The following is a 27127-nucleotide window of genomic DNA, read 5'->3' as shown; positions in this document are numbered from 1 at the left end:
GATAATTGTACTATAGACAGAACAACGGACGAACATCTACCATAGGCCAAGTTTGTAACCACTAAGAATTCAGAGAGTTTGCATGTTCGACAAGAAGACATTTAAAGGGCCCAATGCAATTAATTCAAGTACACGACATTTAAGTCTAATGATCATTGTTACTGACCTAACTATTGGGCATTTTGTTAATGGATAGCTCAGCTGCTCTTAAGCCAATTTGGGGAAAATTGAAAGCGCCAAGATTAGCCAAAGCTGGAGAGTTTTGTTATAGCCCTGATTTAACGACACTCTTCAAGCGCATGCCATTCCTCTTTCTTATTTAGATTACAACCACTGTTTCCTGTGGTGTTTCTACTGCAGTTTACACTGAAAAGAGTCGACTAAGATCCGCGAGATCAAGATTCAAAATATCTGTTTTATTCACACACCGGTGCCACATAATAACAACTTCAAGTTAAGAAATATATCAAACACGAAAGACCGTGTTTAACTACATTTTCAAATACCAAAAAGAGAGGCAAAAACTCTTCGCGCAGCGGAGTATTTTTAACGACCATTGAGGTGTTTGGAAATGTGGTCAAACACTGTCTTGAGTGTTTGATATGTCTTCTCAATCGAAACAAAAACGGAGGAGAAAAGGGAGAAATAAAATCTTAAAAATCTATGGTAACTAAGATCAAATATCCAAAAACCCTCACGGTCTTGATTTCGATCCTTTGTTTAATCTTCATAAATTAGTAATGAGATTAAGAACAAAAATATGGTGGCGACGGCCGTTGTTTATTTTCACAATATGTGCAGATGAAGGAAAATATTCAATCGTTGTAAATTAAAAGGCAAATAGTTATATTTAATAGCTGGAGGAGAACAAGACGAATATTAAAGAAATATTTATCCCACCAGAGTTATGTTCCATTCACACTGACTTTCTTCATTTACATCAGTTTACAACATCAACAAAAGTCACATTTTGATTAAAGCATTCGTCATTTTAAAAGGAAAACACAGTGGGAACATAATTACTTCAGTTAATTTACATCAGAAAGGCTGAAAACAGCTGTGAGGCCGCAAAATCTCTCTTTAAACTCTAATATTCCATGTATTGAAAAACAACTTCTCGACATTTTACCAGGCACATTCACCTTTATTGACAAATTAAAACGCGGGTATGAGTTAATCCCCTTATGTTCTATCTTCCTGTTTTTTTTGCTCTGACTCTTTATGATCGAGGTCTTAGTAATTTCTGTTAAACTGTAGTTTAGCGCCAATATAAGCACGAATTTTGTTTACGCTTCGAATAGGCTCAGGCTGTTAAGGGAAAGGAGTTCTTTTATATGCCTGGAAATTAGCAAAACACACAGGTGTTAATTTAGTAAGCTCCTGTAGATTAAGCCAAAGGAGATGACAATCTTAATTTCTGAGCTGATAATTATCGGAAGAGAACAATATGACTTTCAGAACAACATGTGGCTTGGCAAGTCAAAAGACTTGCGCAAACATCTACGGAAGAAACGACAGCACCGCGGATGAAATATTATACGGGCACGGCTTTCTCCCGCTGTTCTTGAAATTGGTGGTTACAGCTCATCAATTCAACAAACTTGAGAAGTTGATGTCCTCAGAACACCGCTACAGCAACACAAAAGCTGCCTAGTTTTAGCCTTAGCGCACATCGTAACGTAAATTGCCACTGGCTCGCCGCTTTCGAGCATGAACTCTCACGAAACAACAACAATTTCACACCGTGTGTAAGTTCAGTTTGGCTTTGGCATAATATATAATATTAACTGAGAACTATCCAACAAATGAGCGGAGTTTAAAAGCTAAGTTTACAGTGTGCGCTCTAAGTTTTGTATCTTTTTGACTGTCGACAAGACTCGCTGCGAAAACCATGTAAAAGTTGCAGGCATTTTGTAGTTTTGTTAAGGTGTACCGCTGACCAGCAAAATACTGTATCGCGCCCCAAAAACGTATTTCCGCGGTGTCCTTCCTCAGAAGATTAATTATTAAATTTTACAATGATCGAAAAACAGCTCTGAAGAATTAAAATCACTTCACTGTTCCATGTCTCTGAAAAAACCTGGCACAATGCACTTTAACTATCACCAGCACACTACGTTCTTTAAGATATCCTTTATTCTTTGACGAACCTGTTGATTCTTCCAAAAAAGGATTACAGGGTTCGAAGACGAATTGAAAAAAGCAAATGTTTCTGCCCAACTATAGTAGTTATAAGTTTTCAAGTTATATCCTATCGTCTGATGGTAAAATGTCACAAACAGCACAGGAGAGTTCAATATTAAGTAAACCCCCACTATAAGCGAGATGCGCAATGCAACTTTAACTTCTCTTTGCTTCCGTACATTTTCGACAGTTTCTGCGTCTCCGTGGACCTGTTGACGACTTCGTCGCACAATGATCAACACAGCCACTTGAGTTATTCCCGTAACAAGAAGGCAAACTAACCAAACTACGTGATGGGTACCTCTTGCCACGTGGTTAATTTTAGCCCATTGCAAGGCGGCCAGCAAAACGTTCACGATCCATATGCCTAGCATGTACTTCAGAACACGACTGTAAGAGAAAAGATTGTTGTATCTAACACGCACTCGAACAGCTACAAATCTTTCGTAGCTCACAGCAGTTAAAGTCATGAAAGACACTCCAAAGCAAACGTAGAAGGCAGCGCAATAGATGATTCTCACAAAACAAGGAACTGAACGATGCTGGTTTTTCATGAGTCTGTAGGTTATATAACCTGGCTGGGCGGTGAGGCCGACAAATACATCAGATAGCGCCAAGCAAGCTATCAGTAGATTCGAAGGCGTACGTAGACGAGATGTGCCAAATATGGCAGTGACAACCAAAGCGTTGACTATGACGGCAATTGGGGCAGTCACGATGTTGATAATGGCTGTTATCAGGTTTGTAGTGAATCGTTGTGAAACTTGATCGAAGATTGGATCAGGAAGATGAAAACAAGATCCGGGAGGAATGTGTACAGAGATGTTGCTGTCCATTACCTTCTGTGAAGAAAGTGTCTCTACCAAAGCTTTATGTTCTATCTTCCTGTTTTTTTTGCTCTGACTCTTTATGATCGAGATCTTAGTAATTTCTGTTAAACTGTAGTTTAGTGCCAATATAAGCACGAATTTTGTTTAGGCTTCGAATAGGCTGTTAAGGGAAAGGCGTTCTTTTATATGCCTGGAAATTAGCAAACCACACAGGTGTTAATTTAGTAAGCTTGTGTAGATTAAGCCAAAGGAGATGACAATCTTAATTTCTGAGCTGATAATCATCGGAAGAGAACAATATGACTTTCAGAACAACATGTGGCTTGGCAAGTCAAAAGACTTGCGCAAACATCTACGGAAGAAACGACAGCACCGCGGATGAAATATTATACGGGCACGGCTTTCTCCCGTTGTTCTTGAAATTGGTGGTCACAGCTCATCAATTCAACAAACTTGAGAAGTTGATGTCCTCAGAACACCGCTACAGCAACACAAAAGCTGCCTAGTTTTAGCCTTAGCGCACATCGTAACGTAAATTGCCACGGGTTCGCCGCTTGCGAGCATGAACTCTCACGAAACAACAACAATTTCACATCGTGTGCAAGTTCAGTTTGGCTTTGGCATAATATATAATATTAACTGAGAACTATCCAACAAATGAGCGGAGTTTAAAAGCTAAGTTTACAGTGTGCGCTCTAAGTTTTGTATCTTTTTCACTGTCGATAAGACTCGCTGCGAAAACCATGTAAAAGTTGCAGGCATTTTGTAGTTTTGTTAAGGTGTACCGCTGACCAGCAAAATACTGTATCGCGCCCCAAAAACGTATTTCCGCGGTGTCCTTCCGTCAGAAGATTAATTATTAAATTTTACAATGATCGAAAAACAGCTCTGAAGAATTAAAATCACTTCACTGTTCCATGTCTCTGAAAAAACCTGGCACAATGCACTTTAACTATCACCAGCACACTACGTTCTTTAAGATATCCTTTATTCTTTGACGAACCTGTTGATTCTTCCAAAAAAGGATTACAGGGTTCGAAGACGAATTGAGAAAAGCAAATGTTTCTGCCCAACTATAGTAGTTATAAGTTTTCAAGTTATATCCCATTGTCTGATGATAAAATGTCACAAACAGCACAGGAGAGTTCAATATTAAGTAAACCCCCACTATAAGCGAGATGCGCAATGCAACTTTAACTTCTCTTTGCTTCCGTACATTTTCGATAGTTTCTGCGTCTCCGTGGACCTGTTGACGACTTCGTCGCACAATGATCAACACAGCCACTTGAGTTATTCCCGTAACAAGAAGGCAAACTAACCAAACTACGTGATGGGTACCTCTTGCCACATGGTTAATTTGAGCCCATTGCAAGGCGGCCAGCAAAACGTTCACGATCCATATGCCTAGCATGTACTTCAGAACACGACTGTAAGAGAAAAGATTGTTGTATCTAACACGCACTCGAACAGCTACAAATCTTTCGTAGCTCACAGCAGTTAAAGTCATGAAAGACACTCCAAAGCAAACGTAGAAGGCAGCGCAATAGATGATTCTCACAAAACAAGGAACTGAACGATGCTGGTTTTTCATGAGTCTGTAGGTTATATAACCTGGCTGAGCGGTGAGGCCGACAAATACATCAGATAGCGCCAAGCAAGCTATCAGTAGATTCGAAGGCGTCCGTAGACGAGATGTGCCAAATATGGCAGTGACAACCAAAGCGTTGACTATGACGGCAATTGGGACAGTCACGATGTTGATAATGGCTGTTATCAGGTTTGTAGTGAATCGTTGTGAAACTTGATCGAAGATTGGATCAGGAAGATGAAAACAAGATCCGGGAGGAATGTGTACAGAGATGTTGCTGTCCATTACCTTCTGTGAAGAAAGTGTCTCTACCAAAGCCTTATGTTCTATCTTCCTGTTTTTTTTGCTCTGACTCTTTATGATCGAGATCTTAGTAATTTCTGTTAAACTGTAGTTTAGTGCCAATATAAGCACGAATTTTGTTTAGGCTTCGAATAGGCTGTTAAGGGAAAGGAGTTCTTTTATATGCCTGGAAATTAGCAAAACACACAGGTGTTAATTTAGTAAGCTCGTGTAGATTAAGCCAAAGGAGATGACAATCTTAATTTCTGAGCTGATAATCATCGGAAGAGAACAATATGACTTTCAGAACAACATGTGGCTTGGCAAGTCAAAAGACTTGCGCAAACATCTACGGAAGAAACGACAGCACCGCGGATGAAATATTATACGGGCACGGCTTTCTCCCGCTGTTCTTGAAATTGGTGGTCACAGCTCCTTTGTTAATGAGAAGAAGTCTAAAGAATTGTTCAAATCGAAGAAGTCCTATGGGTGTGTAGATTCAAGTAAAGAAGTAAAACATCATCATAATAATAATATCAATAAAAAATAGGCCATGAGTAGTTATAAAAAGTGAAAATTCACAAAGTTGCCATGGCAATATTTGTGAAATCCTTCACTCTTTTTTTCCTGAGTTAAATACGGCAATTGGATTACATACCTATATTTTCCAAACTTTTATTCTGTTCAGGTTGAAATAAGTCGCCTAATATACAAAACAAGCCAACAAACAAAAAACATATGGCTCGAGCCTCATGAATTCATATTCACAGTCACTCACGATGGTTCTAAATGTTTTGCTAACAATAAAATTACCTTGGCATATAACATCAAGATATTTTATAGCATTTTGGTTTTTTAGCTTCTCGCATGATGATCTAGGAGGGTACTTATTGTCACGGACTACTTTTAGGACAGCAATTTTGGACGCTCTGACACATCCCGCAATTAAATTTCGTGTGTTCTTTTCTATGGATCTTACATTTAGCGACAAAAAATTCCTTCCAGAATCGCGATAACTGCCTGACGGATTTGTCGGCTCTTCCAAACGCAGATCAAAGGATTCGTGCACGAGTTGAGAAAAGCAAGAGTTTCTGTCCAACTGTAGTGGTTATAAGTCTTGATATCCTGCCTTAGAATCTGGTGATAAATTGTGACAAACAAAACGGGCATGTTTAACATCAAGTAGACCCCAACAATAAACGCGATGGTTCTTGTTAGCTTTGTTTCTCTTCGCCTACGGATCTGTTCGCGTAGCTGTACGTAGCGGGGCTGTATTCGGCGACGATTCCAAAGCAGAGTCAAAACGATTCCAATGTTTGCCGCACCAGCGACAAGAAGGCAGATAAACCACGCGATCAGATGCATGCCTCTTGATACTCGGTTTATTCCCGCCCATTGTAGACTTGTTAATATGATATTCACAATCCAGATCGCCGCCATGTACTTTAAGACTCTTTTTGATGAGAATACATCATTGTACCTTGCTTGAAGCCGGACTGCTACGAATCGTTCATAGCTGACGGCTGCGAGTGTCATAAAGGACACCACAACAAAGATAGAACGCATTAGCATACACGACCCTCACAAAGCAGGGAACTGAACGAAGCTGGTTTTCCATGAGTCTGTAAGTGATATAACCGGGTTGAACTGCAAGACCGACCAATACGTCGGATAGCGCCAGACATGCGATCAGAAGATTTGACGGTGTTCGCAGACGGGAGACGATGGCATAAACAATCAAAACGTTGAAAACAGCGGCAAAAGGGGCGCCCGTTATATTTATTATAGCTGTGGCAAGATTCATCGTGTATCGCTCAGAGACTTTGTCGAACGATGGATCGGGAAGATGGTAACAAGATGGCCCACTTGCCAGGGAATCCGTCGAAGCGTTGTCCGCCATAACCGCTAAGACATGTGCATCGACCTTGAGCTTCAATGCTTAGGAAAGGGTGCTTCGAGGATATCTAAGAACGTGTTTCATATGTTTTCCAAAGCGAAATTTAATTTATATTAACAAAGTAAAAAAAGACAATGCTATGTTTTTTATTACACTACTGGGTAAACACGCTGTGCAAGATAACGCAGGCTTTCTCACAGATTCATCAAAGCTTCATACTGTTTCATTGACAACTAATACATTTATTCATTATCATCCATTTCTTGCTAGACAAATTGGAAACAGTTCAAACAGTCGGTCGGTGATCTAAAGCTGGCCTAGGAGTTTCCTTAATTAATTTAAGTTCAAAGGGTACCCAGTTAGGGTTTAATTTCTTTTTTAGTAAGAAACGGTCCAAGGAAACAAGACAATATAAGAATAAGTCCGGGGGTGTTACTACTGGAAAAACTGGGTGGGGGTGTGCGACCTGCTTCCCAAAAACCCCTCCCCTACTTATGACCAAAATCTGAGATTTTCACTACTCTTTTTATGACCTGACCAAAAATTCGATACCCTAATTAAGACCTGACCCTTGAATCAATACCCTGGTTCAGACTAATGTTAAAGGCAATGTTTATATGCTTTTATTAGGTGGGATAGCTTCTTATAAATAAAACACAATCAATTAAGACTAGAGTGCAAAAACCATACCCTAATTGAGACCGAAATGGCCAAAATCGATACCGTATTTCTGACCAAAACGGCTAACAAACCATACCCTTTGGGCCCGCACACACCTACATAAGGGAATAACTCCCACCAGCTATCTCCCCGGAAAAAAAATAAGTTTCCTGTAACAGCCCATGAATTGGATAGAGACAAAGAAATGTCAGCAACGTAAACAAAAGGCGGCTGAAAAAAAAAAAAATTTCATGTATGTCTCAGTAAATATATGAGCGAAGTCTCACGCTAGTTAAATAAACACAAAATTTGAGTATGGCATATGCCGCCATTCTTTTTAACGTTACCAAGGATCCAAATTTACTGACCTCTCAACGATCTGCAAAAGTAGCCAGATGACCAAAATTTATTCCAAAAGTGGAATAAATTACTAGCACTTTTTCCTTGTTTAACTATTACGGTATCCTCGTGAATAACTGTCGACATTTTTAAGGCGGAAAGCTTTTGCTCCTTAATCAGAAAAAGACAGTAAAGGGTGCACGCGTCGCCAAATGGATGACAACATCTCTATCAATGGCTCTTACTGTTTCCATCTTCCTGATCCAAGCTTCCATCAAGCTTCCCAACGTTACACCATGAACCTGGTAACCGCCATCGTCAACATAATTACAGCCCCACTCGCCGTCGCAGTTAACCTTTTGGTTGTCATCGCCATCTTTAGCACGTCCCGTCTTCGGACGCCTTCGAGTCTGTTAATAGCTTGCTTGGCGCTGTCTGATGTTTTTGTCGGCCTCACGGCTCAAACAAGTTATATAACTTACAGACTCATGGAAAACCAGCGTCGTTCAGTTCCTTGTTTTGTGATGGTCGTCTATGGCGCTTCCTTCTACGTTTGCTTTGGAGTGTCTTTCATGACTTTAGCCGCGGTAAGCTACGAGAGATTCGTAGCTGTTCGACTACATGTTAGATACAACACTCTTTTCTCTTACAGTCGTGTCTTGAAGTATATGCTGGGCATATGGACGATAAACATTTTGTTGGCCGCATTACAATGGGCTAAAATTAACCGAGCAGCGAGAGGTACCCACCTCGTTGTCTGGCTTATTTGTCTCCTTGTATCTGGAGCGACTCAGTTCGGCGTTGTAGTCATAGTACGAAGGAATCGTCGACAGCTTCAGGTGCAACTCCAAGCCGCTGCAAATCTTCAGAGGCAAAGGGAAGTCAAGCTTGCTAAAAGCATCGCTTTCATCGTTGCATTTTATTTAATTTTGAACTTTCCGGTACTTTTTGTAACTTTCTATCATCAGATATTATGTCGTGACTTAAAAACTTACAACCATTACAGCTGGACAGAGACTTTGGCTTTTCTTAATTCACTCTCAAACCCCGTCATCTGTTTGTTGAAAAACAGACAGATTCGTCAAAAAGTCAAAGATCTCTTGAAGAAATAGGAAATTAGAAAAAAAAAAATTATATGCTTACGTTTTGTAACTAACTGTTTAGTTTAGTCCAACTCATTCAGTAATTTCGGACACGAGCTTTGACGAAATTGGATTATAATATAAACTTGTAGATCTGTGGATGACGGAAATATTAAACCGAAAACATTCAAATTGTAGTTCTCTGTAGTTCCTTCCTATGGTATTGTTCATAACCCAATAGTAATTTAATTTTTTTTTGTCTATTTACAAGTATCATTAAAATAAGACATTTAGCTATAAAAAATTTGCGAAAAAACTTTTCTTAAAAACATTTAAGAAATTTTTTAAAATGAGATTTTACTGTCACGCCAGTAAAATATAGTTAATGGAGCGTGACGTACGTTCTGAATGAGCCGTTCATGGCGGCATCACTTTCTATAGAGCTATTGAGCAGTTATATTCCAAAGGTCAACAAACTGTAAGCGTTATTGTAGCTAACCCTAAAACATTGTAGCTTTGTTATCTTCTGAACGTTATAACGTACCATAGCATTGGTGCAAAGCATTAAAGCACTATTCATGTTTAAGATGTTACACGTGTTAGGGCAAGCTGTCCGGTAGTACAGCCTTTTCTACTGGCTTACAAGCAGACAAACGTCTCCGTATAAAAGCTCGGAAAACTGTTCGGAGTCCATTCTGAGTTCGTCTAAGCAACGTAGCTATTACTTATTGTAAATCTATCGTTTAATTTTCCCTCCCTCCCTCCCTTTGGAGACGAGGTTGGTCATGTCTTCCTGCATAATAAACAAGGGGTCACTCCTGTGTGGTGCGGTTAAGTCTGCGCAGCGACTTCCCCCAAGCTTGTTGTTTTTTCATCGCCTTTGAACATCGCTTGCTAACCGATACTCTTGTCCGATCCAGCACGTGCTGTCTGTCATTCAGCTCGTAGTGCTGGGGAGATAAGTGAGGTTGTTTTGTCACGCTATCGCCGGAAGTCGCATGGGCTAACCAAACGCAAGGCAGTGTTCCCCCATTAACGCCATCACGAGTTGTTTGTATTTGAGTAATAGCTCTGGTTCAATCGCAAGTCGCCACGGTTAACTTACTTTCGCTAGGAACAACGACATTAACGGTTAAAAAATACACAACGTTTTGACGTTCTCGAACGTCATTATCAAGTAAAAAAAAAAACAGTATGAATATTCTATAAATACAAGAAAAACAATAGTTCATTAAAAAGAAAGTTAACAAAAAATATGCTCCAAGCTAAACAAAGAGTCTAGCACTGATGGAGTCACTCTGAGTGTTAAGGCTAGGCCTCCGTTCTTTGATGAATGACATTTAAGCGTTAAAATTAAATATTGCATAGATCGCAGCTACGGCATCTATCATCCAGTAGAGTTTCCAGGTTCATCTTAGGTATGTTCGTTTTGCCTTTTACCATTAATTTTAAATTACAAAATAGAACTTTGTAAACTTTCTTGAATGCAGTGTTAAAACGCTAAAAACCGAATTTTAGACAATACGCTAATAGAATACATGTTTCCATGTCTTCAGTAAGCGCTCGGCGGCAGCTATCTTCTTCTACCTGTAGCACTTTTTTGTGTATATTTTTTTTCTGTCTGGTGACTTTTTTTCGGAAAAGAGGACAACTTCGCATACCCAATAAAATTCAAACTATTCTTTGAGCACTGTTTCGCTTGCTACCTAGTAAATACGAAACCGAAGCTGCCCGTTTATTTAGCAATAAATAAGGGGGCTTCAACCGGCTCATATTAAAATTCAAAGACAATTATGTAAATACAAAGGTCAGGTGTCAATTTGCTAGATTTTAGTCAAGTTGCTTTCGACAGGAGGCAGATCCTTGTCAGATAGTGTTTGCCGAGCTAACGTGTTCACGAAAATAGCTTCCTTTTCATGTTTCTTAGAGATATTTTAACTTACCTTTTTAATATATAAGCTCTATAATTTTTTCGCGTTAAAACCATTTTCATTCATTTTTCATTGTTTTCCTTTATCTTTCAACATTTTTATTGTTAACTGCCATGGACAACCAATGAATTGGGTGCTATGAAAATGTTGTTTTTTTTTATCAATATTTATTTAGCAGTTATGTTTTAGTTTTCTATTAGCAGTTAACTCTATATTTTTAGTCCAAGGTAAAAAAAGCGCGTTATGTATTTACTCCTTGTTGGGTCCAGTAAGGCCATTTCCGACAGTCATTTTTTACTTGTCGCATTCACTCACGATCAGCCTTGTTATGTAAGAAGAAATACAACAGGGAACGTTTTTTTTTTTTCCCGTTCAAAAATTTCGGTTGGTTCGCAAAACAGTTTTGCACAGTACCGCCATAGTTAACAGAGGGGAATGGTTATGAAACCCGACAAAGTTCTTCGTTGTATGTTTTTGTTCTCTTTTTTTTGCTTGACTGTGCACAAAACACAATAGTTGTTTACTCCGTACTAAGGAACTAACCAATAGAAACGTTTTGGTTACGTAATTCATGCATAGTGTATGAGCGCAAAACAAATGATTGTACACGGTCGTGGACCTTCCAGCATAAATCTTGGCATCTTTGTTTGCTCCTTTGATGTTTGCCAGGCTTCATAACCAGTGCCATATATTAACTATGGTTCCACCACAACAGCTTACTTGTAATTTTTAACCTACAAAAAATTGAAAACATAACAGCTTCACTGAACCAAATATCCTTATGTTCCATGTCGTCAAAATTCTAGGCATATTTTACCTACAGCTTCAGTTAATTTTAAATTCTTGGGCCTTCAGTTTAAACGTACAAGAATTTAATTCACCTTTAAAAACTTATCACAACACGAAAGAAAATAAACAATAGACGCCATACGCTTTCACCTTCACCAGGTCGCCACTTTCTTTAAAAGATCTATTACTCTTTGGCGAACTTGCCGATTCTTCCGACAAAGGATGAAATGGTTGAAAATGATTTAGCCAACAGTCAACTGTGCGGGGGGGGGGGGGGGGGGGGGAACGAAAGAAAAGACAACAAACAGGAAAGAAGAGGAAATAGGACCTAAGGATTCAACGTTCAGTGTTGTTTTTTCTACTGGCCATGGTAGTGGCTTTTAAAACCTGGGCGCAAAAGATTTTTTGGAATAAAACGTACGGTGTTTCGGAACATTTCTCGGTAAGAGGTTGTTTTCCAGATCATTTTGAAACATCAAAATCTTCTGTAACCGTAAGGCTGCATGACTTGCTGGGTTAAAAGGTTTCTTACACCTGCTCTTAATGAGAAATGAGCTCTAACTAAGTTCTAAGGGTGTGGAAAGTAATATCCTTAACATTTCCTAGCCTCTATTTACTTAATTAGGCTGTTAAAATACTGTTGGCCACAAGTATGTTTGGATTACTAAGCACCAAGCCCCATGACTGCTTAAATTTCATTTTCAATTTGACAGGAGAGAGTCGACCGAAAAATCAACTTACATCAACTGGAAACGAAAATTGATTTAATAACCTTGGAATTGGACTTCAAAGAGAGTAAAATGCAAATGTCAATGCCTCCATTTACGTTTATTTCCTATCCAAATTTTCCGGTTGGTTATCAAAACAGTTTTACACAGTTCTACAACAACAGCTTACTTATAATTTTTTAACTTACAAAAAAAAAAAAAAAAAAATGAAGAACATAACAGGTTCACTGAAATAAATACCTTTGTATTCCATGTCTTAAAAAATCTAGGCACATCGTAACTACAGCTTCGGTTAATTTACAATTCTTGCGCCCTCAGTTTAAACAAGTATAAATACAGGTAATTCACCTTTAAGAACTTTGCACAGCACACCTTCATCGCCACTGGAAGTTTACATTAGTTATCTCCTATATTTCTCAAATGTTCTATGAATGTCTTTTATTTTAATTTTGAAAAGAAAAAGGAAATAAACAATTCTAGAGGCGCCATGCGCTTACATCTTCACCAGTTCGCTATTTTCTCTAAAATATCTATTACTCTTTGGCGAACTTGCCGATTCTTCCGACAAAGGCTGAAATGGTTGAACATGAATTAAGAAAAGCTTAAGCGACTGTTCAGCTGGATAGTGGTTAAAAATGCAAAACACGAGCAAGTTATTGTTGTAATTACTTATTTCTTCACGAAATCTTTGACTTTTTGGCGAATCTGTCTGTTTTTCAACAAACAGATGACGGGGTTTGAGAGTGAATTAAGAAAAGCCAAAGTCTCTGTCCAGCTGTAGTGGTTGTAGGTTTGCAAATCAAGTCTCAGGATCTGATGATAAATTGTCACAAACAGCACCGGAAAGTTCGAAATCAAATATACTCCAACGATTACAGAGAGACTCTGCAAGCTTAACTTCTCTTTGTCTCTGTTGATTTTCAGCGGCTGGAAGTTGCGCTTGAAGCTGGCGACGATTCCGTCGGACAATCACTAAAATGCAAATTTGAGTTGCTCCACAGACAAGAAGAAGGATAAGCCAAAGAATGAGATGGGTACCTCTCGCTGCTTGGTTGATTCTAGCCCATTGCAGCGCGGCAAGCAAAATGTTCAGAGTCCATATGCCCAGCATATACTTCACAACACGCTTCGAAGAGTAGAACGTATTGTATCTAACACGTAATCGAACCGCCACGAATCTTTCGTAGCTTACAGCACACAACGTCATGAAAGACACTCCAAAGCAAACGTAGAAGGCAGCGCAATAGACGATTCTCACAAAACAAGGAACTGAACGACGCTGGTTTTCCATAAGTCTGTAAGTTATATAACCTGGTTGAGCCGTGAGGCCGACAAAAACATCAGACAGCGCCAAACACGCTATAAAAAGATTCAAAGGAGTTCGTAGACGATTGCAACTGAAGATGGCGGTGACAACCAAAGCGTTGACTACAACAGCGAATGGGGCTGTCACGATGTTGATGATGGCGGTTACCAGGTTCATGGTGTAACGCTGGGAGGCTTAATGGAAGGTTGGGTCGGGAAGATGGTAACAGAAAGGAACTTCGGCAGAGATGTTGGTGTCCATTTCGAGCTTTGAATAAAACGTCTCAGCCCTTCTCCAGTGAATGCAATTATTCCTGATAATAATGAACCTATTTTTCTAACATACTTTGTACTATTTTGTGTTTCCTGGCGGTCAAAGGCTACGTAATTTCGTTTACGCCGATGTTCAGTCCTACCAGTTCTATTATTTGTTGTACTGAATTAATCTTTTAAAAGAAAGGCGCTTGTCTATATGATGCCTGTTAAACCAGAATAGACAGGTGTCAACTTTTAAAAGCTTTGAGTAATGAGCGTTTTGCAGTTTCAAATTGTCTTAAGTCTACAAGCGTATCTTTCCCGATCAGACTGACGTCTGCAATACGGTATGCGCAATGACGAAACAGTCAACTGCGGCGGAAAAAGAGACGCGAAATGACAAAGAAGACATGCAGAAGAGGAAGGAAGACCTAAAGATTCAACACTCAGTAGTGTTTTTTCTATTGGTAGTGGCCTTTAAAACCTAGGCGCAAAAGATTTTTTTGGAAGAAAATGGTGTTTCGGAACATTTCTAGGTAAAGAGGTTGTTTTCAGATCATTTTGAAACAGCACAATCTTCTGTAATCGTAAAGCTGGCTTGCTGGGATAAAAGGTTTCTTACAACTGCTCTTAGAATAAAGTCTTCAAATAAATGTTAATATCCTTAAAATTTCTTAGTCTCTACTTATTTAATTAGGTAAATTAAACGGAGCTGTGAAAATATTATTGGCCACAAGCATGTTTGGATTACTAGGGCCGGGTTCCATGACAGCCTAAATTTCATTTTGACAGGAGATAGTCGACAGAAAAATCAACTTTCATCAACTAGAAACGACATTAATTTAATAACCTTGGGATTGTACTCTAAAAAGGGTAAAATGCCGCCATTGAAGACGAAAATGTTAAAGAATAGCTCAAAAACCATACCCCCTGCACATACCTTTATAATTCATATAGGGCAGTACATCCCGCCCTTGGGGTGTTTCGGTACTCTTAAATTGCCACATGGCAGTGGTAATGTTCTTTCAAAGTTTTGCTTAAGAAAATAAAAATCGATCGCCAGCGTTTGATAACCCTAGTACACAAATGAATTTGCAGGAAAGAGACAAAAAACAAAAACAAACGTCGCAATGAATTTACGCGCCTCTTACAACTGCACACGGAACACAGTAGTGACAAGCGCTCACAGTACGGGTTATGGCTTCTTATTTTTATTTTTTTGCAAAAATTCGGGATTAAAGTTCGGTCAGCGCGACCCAAACAACACCGGAATCTTTGTTGTTTTTCTTCGAATTCGAATATTGTTATTAAAAGGGTTGACTGGAAAACAGTTCTTTTTATGGCTATTGATCACTGCAGTAAACAATATTTAAGGCAAACACCTATCATGCTACTAGGCCCTAGCTTGAAGGTCTGCCTGTAAGCGGAAACAACATCTCTACTCACACCTGTTTCTTGAGGATAATTATTTTGGTCGTAGTTGACATAAAAGATCCTGGAGTGAAGCGGGGCAGTTGAGTTGAATCCCCAAATTCTCTGTTTCGACTCTGTTATAATAACGAGGGTGACGCATGAGAGTTAATACTGAATGTAAAGAGCGCCTTTTGCGCAGTTGATAGCTTAGACTGCGTTCATTTAACGTTTAATAGAAACCATTGCCTTACAGTCATAAATGGTTTTCAAATAGCTTATATATGTCAGCTGATATGGTGACTAATTTTTTAGTTGGATGTCTTATTAACCTAGACCGTTTTATTTACACAAGTTCCCTTGTGTAAATAAAACGGTCACAGGAGTCGATTGTGTGCTATTTGTTTGCTCTTTTATCTAGGAAAGGCTGATATTTAATTTACAGTTTTTATTCATTCAAACACATGCATTTAAAACAACAATGCAGGGACGAAAATATTAAAGAGTAGTGCCTTTGAAGTGACACGGGTCATGTAGAACATTAGGTATATCCTGAAATGTGTTACCGTCCGCATGGTACGAACTGTGTCACAAAATATTCATCAGCGGTTCATTGCATAAACGTTCATGCTTCTGAAAGCTATGCGCTTCTGAAAGCTAGAAGCTTATTTGCTTCTAGGCCTTGGTAGGATTCTTTACCAGCTCTCCGCAGACTCGGACACCAGATCTAGTCTGGAAACTAACGAAAAATAACAAGAAATTTTCATGTAAAGGCGATATATACTGAAAGTGCCATAGCTGCCAGTTTCTATCGAGGACTGGAGGCATACTTTTTTATGGAATGGGGAGGCCTAGCAACCACATGGAATTTTAAGAACAGTCTTAGCTACTTCAGATTTTGAGTTTTGCTAAAAGTCGAATCACTCTTTAACAGACATTCCTGAACAGACACGACACCGCGATTCAACTTTCTGTTCGACACTTAGGCTTAAACGGCAAGCCATTTGAAGAAAGTATCTAGGAAAATATTATGGCAAAAACGAAAAAGGAGGCCTAGATAGGTAGGGGCAAATAAGCGATCAGTGAAGTCTTGTTATCTGATGTCCGATAATTGTACTATAGACAGAACAACGGACGAACATCTACCATAGGCCAAGTTTGTAACCACTAAGAATTCAGAGAGTTTGCATGTTCGACAAGAAGACATTTAAAGGGCCCAATGCAATTAATTCAAGTACACGACATTTAAGTCTAATGATCATTGTTACTGACCTAACTATTGGGCATTTTGTTAATGGATAGCTCAGCTGCTCTTAAGCCAATTTGGGGAAAATTGAAAGCGCCAAGATTAGCCAAAGCTGGAGAGTTTTGTTATAGCCCTGATTTAACGACACTCTTCAAGCGCATGCCATTCCTCTTTCTTATTTAGATTACAACCACTGTTTCCTGTGGTGTTTCTACTGCAGTTTACACTGAAAAGAGTCGACTAAGATCCGCGAGATCAAGATTCAAAATATCTGTTTTATTCACACACCGGTGCCACATAATAACAACTTCAAGTTAAGAAATATATCAAACACGAAAGACCGTGTTTAACTACATTTTCAAATACCAAAAAGAGAGGCAAAAACTCTTCGCGCAGCGGAGTATTTTTAACGACCATTGAGGTGTTTGGAAATGTGGTCAAACACTGTCTTGAGTGTTTGATATGTCTTCTCAATCGAAACAAAAACGGAGGAGAAAAGGGAGAAATAAAATCTTAAAAATCTATGGTAACTAAGATCAAATATCCAAAAACCCTCACGGTCTTGATTTCGATCCTTTGTTTAATCTTCATAAATTAGTAATGAGATTAAGAACAAAAATATGGTGGCGACGGCCGTTGTTTATTTTCACAATATGTGCAGATGAAGGAAAATATTCAATCGTTGTAAATTAAAAGGCAAATAGTTATATTTAATAGCTGGAGGAGAACAAGACGAATATTAAAGAAATATTTATCCCACCAGAGTTATGTTCCATTCACACTGACTTTCTTCATTTACATCAGTTTACAACATCAACAAAAGTCACATTTTGATTAAAGCATTCGTCATTTTAAAAGGAAAACACAGTGGGAACATAATTACTTCAGTTAATTTACATCAGAAAGGCTGAAAACAGCTGTGAGGCCGCAAAATCTCTCTTTAAACTCTAATATTCCATGTATTGAAAAACAACTTCTCGACATTTTACCAGGCACATTCACCTTTATTGACAAATTAAAACGCGGGTATGAGTTAATCCCCTTATGTTCTATCTTCCTGTTTTTTTTGCTCTGACTCTTTATGATCGAGGTCTTAGTAATTTCTGTTAAACTGTAGTTTAGCGCCAATATAAGCACGAATTTTGTTTACGCTTCGAATAGGCTCAGGCTGTTAAGGGAAAGGAGTTCTTTTATATGCCTGGAAATTAGCAAAACACACAGGTGTTAATTTAGTAAGCTCCTGTAGATTAAGCCAAAGGAGATGACAATCTTAATTTCTGAGCTGATAATTATCGGAAGAGAACAATATGACTTTCAGAACAACATGTGGCTTGGCAAGTCAAAAGACTTGCGCAAACATCTACGGAAGAAACGACAGCACCGCGGATGAAATATTATACGGGCACGGCTTTCTCCCGCTGTTCTTGAAATTGGTGGTTACAGCTCATCAATTCAACAAACTTGAGAAGTTGATGTCCTCAGAACACCGCTACAGCAACACAAAAGCTGCCTAGTTTTAGCCTTAGCGCACATCGTAACGTAAATTGCCACTGGCTCGCCGCTTTCGAGCATGAACTCTCACGAAACAACAACAATTTCACACCGTGTGTAAGTTCAGTTTGGCTTTGGCATAATATATAATATTAACTGAGAACTATCCAACAAATGAGCGGAGTTTAAAAGCTAAGTTTACAGTGTGCGCTCTAAGTTTTGTATCTTTTTGACTGTCGACAAGACTCGCTGCGAAAACCATGTAAAAGTTGCAGGCATTTTGTAGTTTTGTTAAGGTGTACCGCTGACCAGCAAAATACTGTATCGCGCCCCAAAAACGTATTTCCGCGGTGTCCTTCCTCAGAAGATTAATTATTAAATTTTACAATGATCGAAAAACAGCTCTGAAGAATTAAAATCACTTCACTGTTCCATGTCTCTGAAAAAACCTGGCACAATGCACTTTAACTATCACCAGCACACTACGTTCTTTAAGATATCCTTTATTCTTTGACGAACCTGTTGATTCTTCCAAAAAAGGATTACAGGGTTCGAAGACGAATTGAGAAAAGCAAATGTTTCTGCCCAACTATAGTAGTTATAAGTTTTCAAGTTATATCCTATCGTCTGATGGTAAAATGTCACAAACAGCACAGGAGAGTTCAATATTAAGTAAACCCCCACTATAAGCGAGATGCGCAATGCAACTTTAACTTCTCTTTGCTTCCGTACATTTTCGATAGTTTCTGCGTCTCCGTGGACCTGTTGACGACTTCGTCGCACAATGATCAACACAGCCACTTGAGTTATTCCCGTAACAAGAAGGCAAATTAACCAAACTACGTGATGGGTACCTCTTGCCACATGGTTAATTTGAGCCCATTGCAAGGCGGCCAGCAAAACGTTCACGATCCATATGCCTAGCATGTACTTCAGAACACGACTGTAAGAGAAAAGATTGTTGTATCTAACACGCACTCGAACAGCTACAAATCTTTCGTAGCTCACAGCAGTTAAAGTCATGAAAGACACTCCAAAGCAAACGTAGAAGGCAGCGCAATAGATGATTCTCACAAAACAAGGAACTGAACGATGCTGGTTTTCCATGAGTCTGTAGATTATATAACCTGGCTGAGCGGTGAGGCCGACAAATACATCAGATAGCGCCAAGCAAGCTATCAGTAGATTCGAAGGCGTCCGTAGACGAGATGTGCCAAATATGGCAGTGACAACCAAAGCGTTGACTATGACGGCAATTGGGGCAGTCACGATGTTGATAATGGCTGTTATCAGGTTTGTAGTGAATCGTTGTGAAACTTGATCGAAGATTGGATCAGGAAGATGAAAACAAGATCCGGGAGGAATGTGTACAGAGATGTTGCTGTCCATTACCTTCTGTGAAGAAAGTGTCTCTACCAAAGCCTTATGTTCTATCTTCCTGTTTTTTTTGCTCTGACTCTTTATGATCGAGATCTTAGTAATTTCTGTTAAACTGTAGTTTAGTGCCAATATAAGCACGAATTTTGTTTACGCTTCGAATAGGCTGTTAAGGGAAAGGAGTTCTTTTATATGCCTGGAAATTAGCAAACCACACAGGTGTTAATTTAGTAAGCTCGTGTAGATTAAGCCAAAGGAGATGACAATCTTAATTTCTGAGCTGATAATTATCGGAAGAGAACAATATGACTTTCAGAACAACATGTGGCTTGGCACGTCAAAAGACTTGCGCAAACATCTACGGAAGAAACGACAGCACCGCGGATGAAATATTATACGGGCACGGCTTTCTCCCGCTGTTCTTGAAATTGGTGGTCACAGCTCCTTTGTTAATGAGAAGAAGTCTAAAGAATTGTTCAAATCGAAGAAGTCCTATGGGTGTATAGATTCAAGTAAAGAAGTAAAACAAAATAATAATAATAATAATAATAATAATAATAATATCAATAACAAATAGGCCATGAGTAGTTATAAAAAGTGAAAATTCACAAAGTTGCCATGGCAATATTTGTGAAATCCTTCACTCTTTTTTTCCTGAGTTAAATACGGCAATTGGATTGCATACCTATATTTTCCAAACTTTTATTCTGTTCAGGTTGAAATAAGTCGCCTAATATACAAAACAAACTAACAAACAAAAAACATATGGCTCGAGCCTCATGAATTCATATTCACAGTCACTCACGATGGTTCTAAATGTTTTGCTAACAATAAAATTACCTTGGTATGTAATATCAAGATATTTTATAGCATTATGGTTTTTTCGCTTCTCGCATGATGATCTAGGAGGGTACTTATTGTCACGGACTACTTTTAGTACAGCAATTTTGGACGCTCTGACATATCCTGCAAATAAATTTCGTGTGTTCTTTTCTATGGATCTTACATTTAGCGACAAACAATTCCTTCCAGAATCGCGATAACTGCCTGACGGATTTGTCGGCTCTTCCAAACGCAGATCAAAGGATTCGTGCACGAGTTGAGAAAAGCAAGAGTTTCTGTCCAACTGTAGTGGTTGTAAGTCTTGATATCCTGCCTTAGAATCTGGTGATAAATTGTGACAAACAAAACGGGCATGTTCAACATCAAGTAGACCCCAACAATAAACGCGATGGTTCTTGTTAGCTTTGTTTCTCTTCGCCTACGGATCTGTTCGCGTAGCTGTACGTGGTGGGGCTGTATTCGGCGACGATTCCTAAGCAGAGTCAAAACGATTCCAATGTTTGCCGCACCAGCGACAAGAAGGCAGATAAACCACGCGATCAGATGCATGCCTCTTGATACTCGGTTTATTCCCGCCCATTGTAGACTTGTTAATATGATATTCACAATCCAGATCGCCGCCATGTACTTTAAGACTCTTTTTGATGAGAATACATCATTGTACCTTGCTTGAAGCCGGACTACTACGAATCGTTCATAGCTGACGACTGCGAGTGTCATAAAGGACACTCCACAACAAAGATAGAACGCATTAGCATACACAACCCTCACAAAGCAGGGAACTGAACGAAGCTGGTTTTCCATGAGTCTGTAAGTGATATAACCGGGTTGAACTGCAAGACCGACGAATACGTCGGATAGCGCCAGACATGCGATCAGAAGATTTGACGGTGTTCGCAGACGGGACACGATGGCATAAAAAATCAAAACGTTGAAAACAACGGCAAAAGGAGCGTCCGCTATATTTATGATGGCTGTGACAAGATTCATTGTGTATCGCTCAGAGACTTTGTCGAACGATGGATCGGGAAGATGGTAACAAGATGGCCCACTTGCCAGGGAATCCGTCGAAGCGTTGTCCGCCATAACCGCTAAGATATGTGCATCGACCTTGAGCTTCAATGCTTAGGAAAGGGTGCTTCGAGGATATCTAAGAACGTGTTTCATATGTTTTCCAATAAGAAATTTAATTTATATTAACAAAGTAAAAAAAGACAATGCTATGTTTGTTATTACACTATACTGGGTAAACACGCTGTGCAAGAGACAACTAATACATTCATTCATTATGACCATTTCTTGCTAGACAAATTGGAAACAGTTCAAACAGTCGGTCGGTGATCTAAAGCTGGCCTAGGAGTTTCCTTAATTAATTGAAGTTCAAAAGGTTACCCAGTTAGGGTTTAATTTCTTTTTTTAGTAAGAAACGGTCCAAGGAAACAAGACAATATAAGAATAAGTCCGGGGGGTGTTACTACTGGAAAAACTGGGTGGGGGTGTGCGACCTGCTTCCCAAAACCCCTCCCCTATTTATGACCAAAATCTGAGATTTTCACTATTCTTTTTATGACCTGACCAAAAATTCGACACCCTAATTAAGACCTGACCCTTGAATCAATACCCTGGTTCAGACTAATGTTAAAGGCAATGTTTATATGCTTTTATTAGGTGGGATAGCTTCTTATAAATAAAACACAATCAATTAAGACTAGAGTGGAAAAACCATACCCTAATTGAGCCCGAAATGGCCAAAATCGATACCGTATTTCTGACCAAAACGGCTAACAAACCATACCCTTTGGGCCCGCACACACCTATATAAGGGAATAACTCCCACCAGCTATCTCCCCGGAAAAAAAATAAGTTTCCTGTGACAGCCCATGAATTGGATAGAGACAAAGAAATGTCAGCAACGTAAACAAAAGGCAGCTGAAAAAAAAAAAAATTTCATAGCCAATTTATATCTATAAACAATTTACACGAACTTTTCATTTTCTTGATTAGTTAGTTTAGATATTTAGATAGGGGATCCTTTTATCGCTTAGAAATCTTACAAAACGAACAATAATCGCTTGCTTCAATGGAAGCTGCGCCGAATCTTAAAGTAAAACTAACTGCTAATTAAAAAATGTTCTTCATGGAGACCAGGATTTAGTCAATCATAGGCACGCAGGTTTGAAATCGAAAAGAATATATCAGCAACGAGTATTCACTTTGGCTTTTTTTCCGCTGAAATGTGTTGGTTTACAAAAATTCGGCGAAGCTATTTGCAAGCAGCGAAAATCGAAAATTGATTGTCATTGCAACCATTGAGGAAAACGATCATATCCAACATCTCTTTTTAGGCACACGTAGCTGAAAAAGAAAAAAAAAAACAACTACAAAAAAAAAAAGCGTTTTCATATATTCTTACGTTATCAAGCGGCAGAATACCTAATTTTTCAGTACGTGTCTTCACAGGAACTTAGTTTCACCAACATAGAAGAGGCGAATTTCAAGTGATTTAAAATTCATGGTTTGACGAAAAGATATCACCTTAAAAGGAACTAATGCCCTATTTTGCCATGATGTTAAACAGAACCACAACAAGAAAAAATAGCAAACAGTTGATACGTTCAAATTACAAAGTTATACATTTACGATAGAGCAGTTTTCAATCAAGTGTCGTAAAACCAAAACCAAAGTAATCACTCTAGCCAATCACAAAGGACACAACCAAAACAGAGAACCAATCAAACTCAAAGTAATCACATGTAGCTGACGCTAAGCGCGGGAAAACGTGTACGAACGAGTCACTATTGGTTTGGTTTTACTTCTGATTGGACGAAAAATTGGCGTCAGTTTTTAACTAATCGTGAGGCGCAGTAGGTACACAACTAATTACTTTTCGACACTCAAATGAAAACCGCTTTATCTGCTCTCTGTTGTATATTTTGAGACGGGGCACCGCGAACACGGATAACCATGTGATTTGACTTATATCTGGCGAATGGAACGTCGTTTCCAGTATACGCAAATTTTCGAGAATTTCTTACCGGGTATTTCGCTTCCATTCGATTTTCCTCTAAGCGTTTCCAGAATTTTCGGTTAAATGATTCACATTTAGGAATTTTGGCAACTTTTTGGGGCTTTCCGGAAACTTGTCCAGAAAATTTCTATAACATTTACCCCCTTTTAGAAAGTTCCGGGTTATCTGGATGGAAGGAAAGCGCCCAATGTCTTCATTCTTTATTGTAACTGCACAGACTTTTAAAAGGTTATCACACTTGAATAAAATTCAATTCGTCTAGAGATCTAAGTCCGGGGATACTCCAAATAATAATACAAATGAAAAAATTACTCGATTCTGGTTGGCTAAGAGCAGTGCAGTTCAAGCGTAACACAGTGCAAAAAGTGTAACACCAGTGCAAATTACACATCAAAATTCTGGATTATGATTGACTGAAAGAAAATAGGAACTTTTCTAAGAAAATGATATCACGTAAAATGATGACGAAAATTTTGTGCTGAAACTTTGAAAAAAGTTTTCTCAAATGGGAAAAAATGGCTTCAAGAAAGATCTTCCGGCACTTCCTCCGCGCGAATTTTTCATGTTTTTATTAATAAGTAATCATACGGTTTTTCTCGTTCAATTTGGAGTTAATTTGCACTTGTGAGTTTTTCAAAAAGCTGAAATTACACTCGCCGAAGCGGCTCGTGCAATTTCAGCTTTTTTAAAAACTCACTCGTGCAAATTAATTCCAAATTAAACTCGAAACCGTATGATTACCTATACTAATGGCCTATACAGGGAGGCTCAGCCCGACAGGCGTACCTTTCTCAGGTTTCAGCTATAAAGGGATGCAGTGTTGTTAAGTAGGTATGTAAAAAGGTACCCTTTTTCAATAAAAGGCGTTTGAAAGGGGTCCCTTTTCTGTCCAAATGGTACCAAAAAGGGTAAGGGGCTAGACCTCGGGGCGGAGCCTCCAAGTAAAAAACTTTCTAGATTGCCCCGGATCTAATTAATATGTCAAGTCCTTGTCCACATGCGTGCATTTGTATTGATACCTTAAATTCAAAGAATCTGTTAAAAAATTTAGGTACCACGGAAAGAAAAGAAGATTGCCAAGATAAACTAAATATAGGATTTCCCAATACATGTATGGAAATTGTACGTAGTTTCCTAAAGAATTCTCTATGTACATTAAACTAAATCTCTCATAGCAGTCATTGTATGTCAAGGGTGAACATGGGAAAAAGAACATATTCTCCACATATCAAGCTCTTCCCACGATAATTATGTGTCTTAAAACCGTGTGTGGTTTTGTTAAGGTCGATACCTGATTGGTACTTGGAACATCGGAAATAGACATCAGAAATGATCACAAATAACCAAAATTACGCATTATTTAATTGAGTCCGTCAGAAGCCAGTCCCTACAAAGATATGATTGTGCTAATTAATAAATGGCACGTTACTCATCGCATAGTTTCGAATCTGCAATTTGAAAAAACAACGACTATGCCATTTTTGTAGAGGATTTACGTGAATAATTTTTTTTATTATCTCAAATTGAACTCGTTGTTATGTTTTCGGCTGTATTAGCTGTATTAATCTCCCCTGTATATGTATATCTCGACAGCGTAACACTTTTGCTGTTTTTACTTATTACCACTGCTGTAACATTTTCGTCGCTATTTGCTAAGTGACAAGTTATTCTTCTTCCAATCGCGACAATTCCTTGACGGATTTGTCGATTCTTCCAAAAGCAGAGCAATGGATTTGTGCATGAGTTCAGAAAAGCAAGAGTTTCTGTCCAGCTGTAGTGGTTATAAGTCTTGATGTCCTGCTCCAGAATCTGGTGATAAAGGCTTACCAACAAGACGGGCAGGTTAAGCAACAAGTAAACTCCAACGATACATGAGATATTTCTTGTTAGCTTCAATTCTCTTTGTCTTCGAATGCTTTCGGAGATGGTACTTTGGGAAAGTAATTGACGATGATGTGCACGAAGAATAAAACAGATCGTTATACTTGCAACCACGGAAACCAGAAGACACAGAAACCACAAGATCAAATGAATGCCTCTCGAAATCTTATTTATCCCTGCCCACTGCAAACTTGTTAATGCGACGTTTAGGACCCAAATAACCGCCATAAATTTAAAAACACGATTTCCCGAAAAAACGTCGTTGTACCTCGCTCGAAGTCTAACTGCTACTAAACGTTCGTAGGAAACGGCACTTAGAGTCATGAAGGCTACACCGCAACAGATGTAAAACGCATTGGAATACATGACTCTTACAAAGCAAGGAACCGAACGATGCTGGTTTTCCATGAGTCTAAACCAAATGTAAGATGGTTGAACTGCTAGGCCTACAAGTACATCTGACAGAGCAAGACATCCTATTAAAAGATTTGAAGGCGTTCGTAGACGAGAACTGGTAAAGATGACAATGACGATTAAAGAATTGGATATCACTGCGAAAGGAGAGGCAATAATGTTGATGATGGCGGTTACAAGGTTTATGGCGAAGCGTTGTGAAGCTCCGTCGAAATTGGGATCCGGTAAATGAAAACATGTTGCGACAGGTTGAAAGTCCTGAGCTAATGTGTCATTAGCCATAGATGAGGAAGAATTTTCGCTTTCAGTGTCGCCGTCTTAAAGATGTATACGCAGAATTTGTTTGCGGTTCTCGTAGAGGAGACAGCCTTGCCTTTGAACTCTCCACATTCGATGTCTTGCTCTCTTCTGATTCTAACGTATCTTGCTTTAAAAATGTCGCCTTTTTTCTTTGATTTGTACAGCGCAATAACGTGTGGTTGGGTTCAACGGTACGGTTCGGTTGAAATTCGTTCACACTGCGAAAACAAGATATTGGAAATGTCCCGTGTCTTGTTTACTGATAAGTATTATGGTGGGTCGACCTCACCACTTGCGAGATGCTGCTTAGCAATCTCTCAAACATGCATAAATGTGCCATGCTTCACTCTGAAATGGTCGCTATATTACTTTAACAAAAGTCGGTATTTTCAAACCAAATTATTTCACGAAGGGCGGAAATGTTCTTTTGCAAACATGTTAATGTTAACTGGCTATTGCTTCTTTCAGACATGATAGATCTAATTGCCTTAACGAGCATTATCCCCAAAATCAATTAGTCACAGAGCACACTTCAAGTTTGCCCATTTGTTTATCATTATTATTATTATTTTAATTTAAGTACTGAAAAAGGAAAAAAAAGATAATGAAATTAAATGTCTTTTCTTTCAATTGCGAGACAAATTGGTTAGGCTATTCTCATGGTGTTTTCATTTGCTGGGTGCAAATTTCGACAGAGTATTAGAACATTTGGCAATGTCTTTGTTGGGTAAGTAACAACTTAACTAGCATCGTGGGTCAACGACCTTACACTCATTTAAAACCAGTATGTTGGCTGCCTGCTGTAAAAGAGTTATTTTCTAATGATTTTTGTGTGGGATTTCCCACACTTTTTCAACGCCAGGGATATTTATTTATTTATTTATTTGTCCACGAGAGCAAAGCGTTTGTCACGTGGTTTCTACTTGGCGTGTAGACTGGGTTCCACTAGCAAAAGGTTGAGTGTTTTTGGCCGGCAGCCATTAGATGTGTGATTACCCTTACCGGGTGTTGTTTTTTTGGCGAGTTTTGACTTGTTTTTGAGATTCGGAGGGAGTCTTAGGCCTCAGGTCTTAGTGTTTTTCGGACACTCGCTGCCGTATTTATTTTTGACGCGCCATTTATTTTAAGGTGGGTAAACATTTGCTTTTTGTATATGCGCGAAATTCTTGGATGAATAAGGAATAATCAATCAATTATACAACAATTATACAAAGTTCCAGTTCTCGGACAGAACTTTCTGCGATTACATATTTAACTTATCTACATT

At 38.8% G+C, this 27127-nt stretch overlaps 6 protein-coding genes and 2 pseudogenes across 6 annotated transcripts; 1 reads left to right on the top strand and 7 right to left on the bottom strand.

The window, feature by feature from the left end:
• Positions 1-1753: 1753 nt before the first annotated feature.
• LOC149113865 (melanocyte-stimulating hormone receptor-like) lies at positions 1754-3215 on the bottom strand. The gene has a single exon (XM_089286504.1). It carries the CDS (start codon positions 3018-3020, stop codon positions 2103-2105), a length of 918 nt encoding a protein of 305 aa, XP_089142630.1. The 5' UTR covers positions 3021-3215; the 3' UTR covers positions 1754-2102.
• Positions 3216-3865: 650 nt separating this feature from the next.
• LOC149113864 (melanocyte-stimulating hormone receptor-like) lies at positions 3866-5350 on the bottom strand. The gene has a single exon (XM_089286503.1). The coding sequence runs from the start codon at positions 4885-4887 to the stop codon at positions 3970-3972; it is 918 nt and encodes a 305-aa protein (XP_089142629.1). The 5' UTR covers positions 4888-5350; the 3' UTR covers positions 3866-3969.
• A 102-nt stretch (positions 5351-5452) lies between these two features.
• Positions 5453-6882, bottom strand: LOC149113863 (melanocyte-stimulating hormone receptor-like; annotated as a pseudogene).
• A 940-nt stretch (positions 6883-7822) lies between these two features.
• Positions 7823-9903, top strand: LOC149113862 (adenosine receptor A2b-like). Its single transcript, XM_089286502.1, has one exon. It carries the CDS (start codon positions 7993-7995, stop codon positions 8890-8892), a length of 900 nt encoding a protein of 299 aa, XP_089142628.1. The 5' UTR covers positions 7823-7992; the 3' UTR covers positions 8893-9903.
• Positions 9904-12226: 2323 nt separating this feature from the next.
• On the bottom strand, positions 12227-14003 carry LOC149113861 (adenosine receptor A2b-like; annotated as a pseudogene).
• Positions 14004-18139: 4136 nt separating this feature from the next.
• LOC149113860 (melanocyte-stimulating hormone receptor-like) lies at positions 18140-19834 on the bottom strand. Its single transcript, XM_089286501.1, has one exon. It carries the CDS (start codon positions 19404-19406, stop codon positions 18489-18491), a length of 918 nt encoding a protein of 305 aa, XP_089142627.1. The 5' UTR covers positions 19407-19834; the 3' UTR covers positions 18140-18488.
• Positions 19835-19993: 159 nt separating this feature from the next.
• On the bottom strand, positions 19994-21382 carry LOC149113859 (melanocyte-stimulating hormone receptor-like). Its single transcript, XM_089287695.1, has one exon. It carries the CDS (start codon positions 21321-21323, stop codon positions 20403-20405), a length of 921 nt encoding a protein of 306 aa, XP_089143821.1. The 5' UTR covers positions 21324-21382; the 3' UTR covers positions 19994-20402.
• A 3387-nt stretch (positions 21383-24769) lies between these two features.
• On the bottom strand, positions 24770-25929 carry LOC149113858 (adenosine receptor A2b-like). Its single transcript, XM_089287694.1, has one exon. It carries the CDS (start codon positions 25840-25842, stop codon positions 24784-24786), a length of 1059 nt encoding a protein of 352 aa, XP_089143820.1. The 5' UTR covers positions 25843-25929; the 3' UTR covers positions 24770-24783.
• Positions 25930-27127: the final 1198 nt, after the last annotated feature.

This window comes from Orbicella faveolata, unplaced genomic scaffold (assembly GCF_042242905.1).
Source record: "Orbicella faveolata isolate gen_17 unplaced genomic scaffold, um_ofav_v1 contig_14, whole genome shotgun sequence".
NCBI classification, from domain to species: domain Eukaryota; kingdom Metazoa; phylum Cnidaria; class Anthozoa; order Scleractinia; family Merulinidae; genus Orbicella; species Orbicella faveolata.
Note: the sequence above shows the minus strand (reverse complement) of the source record. Positions and strands in the feature narration are given on the sequence as shown.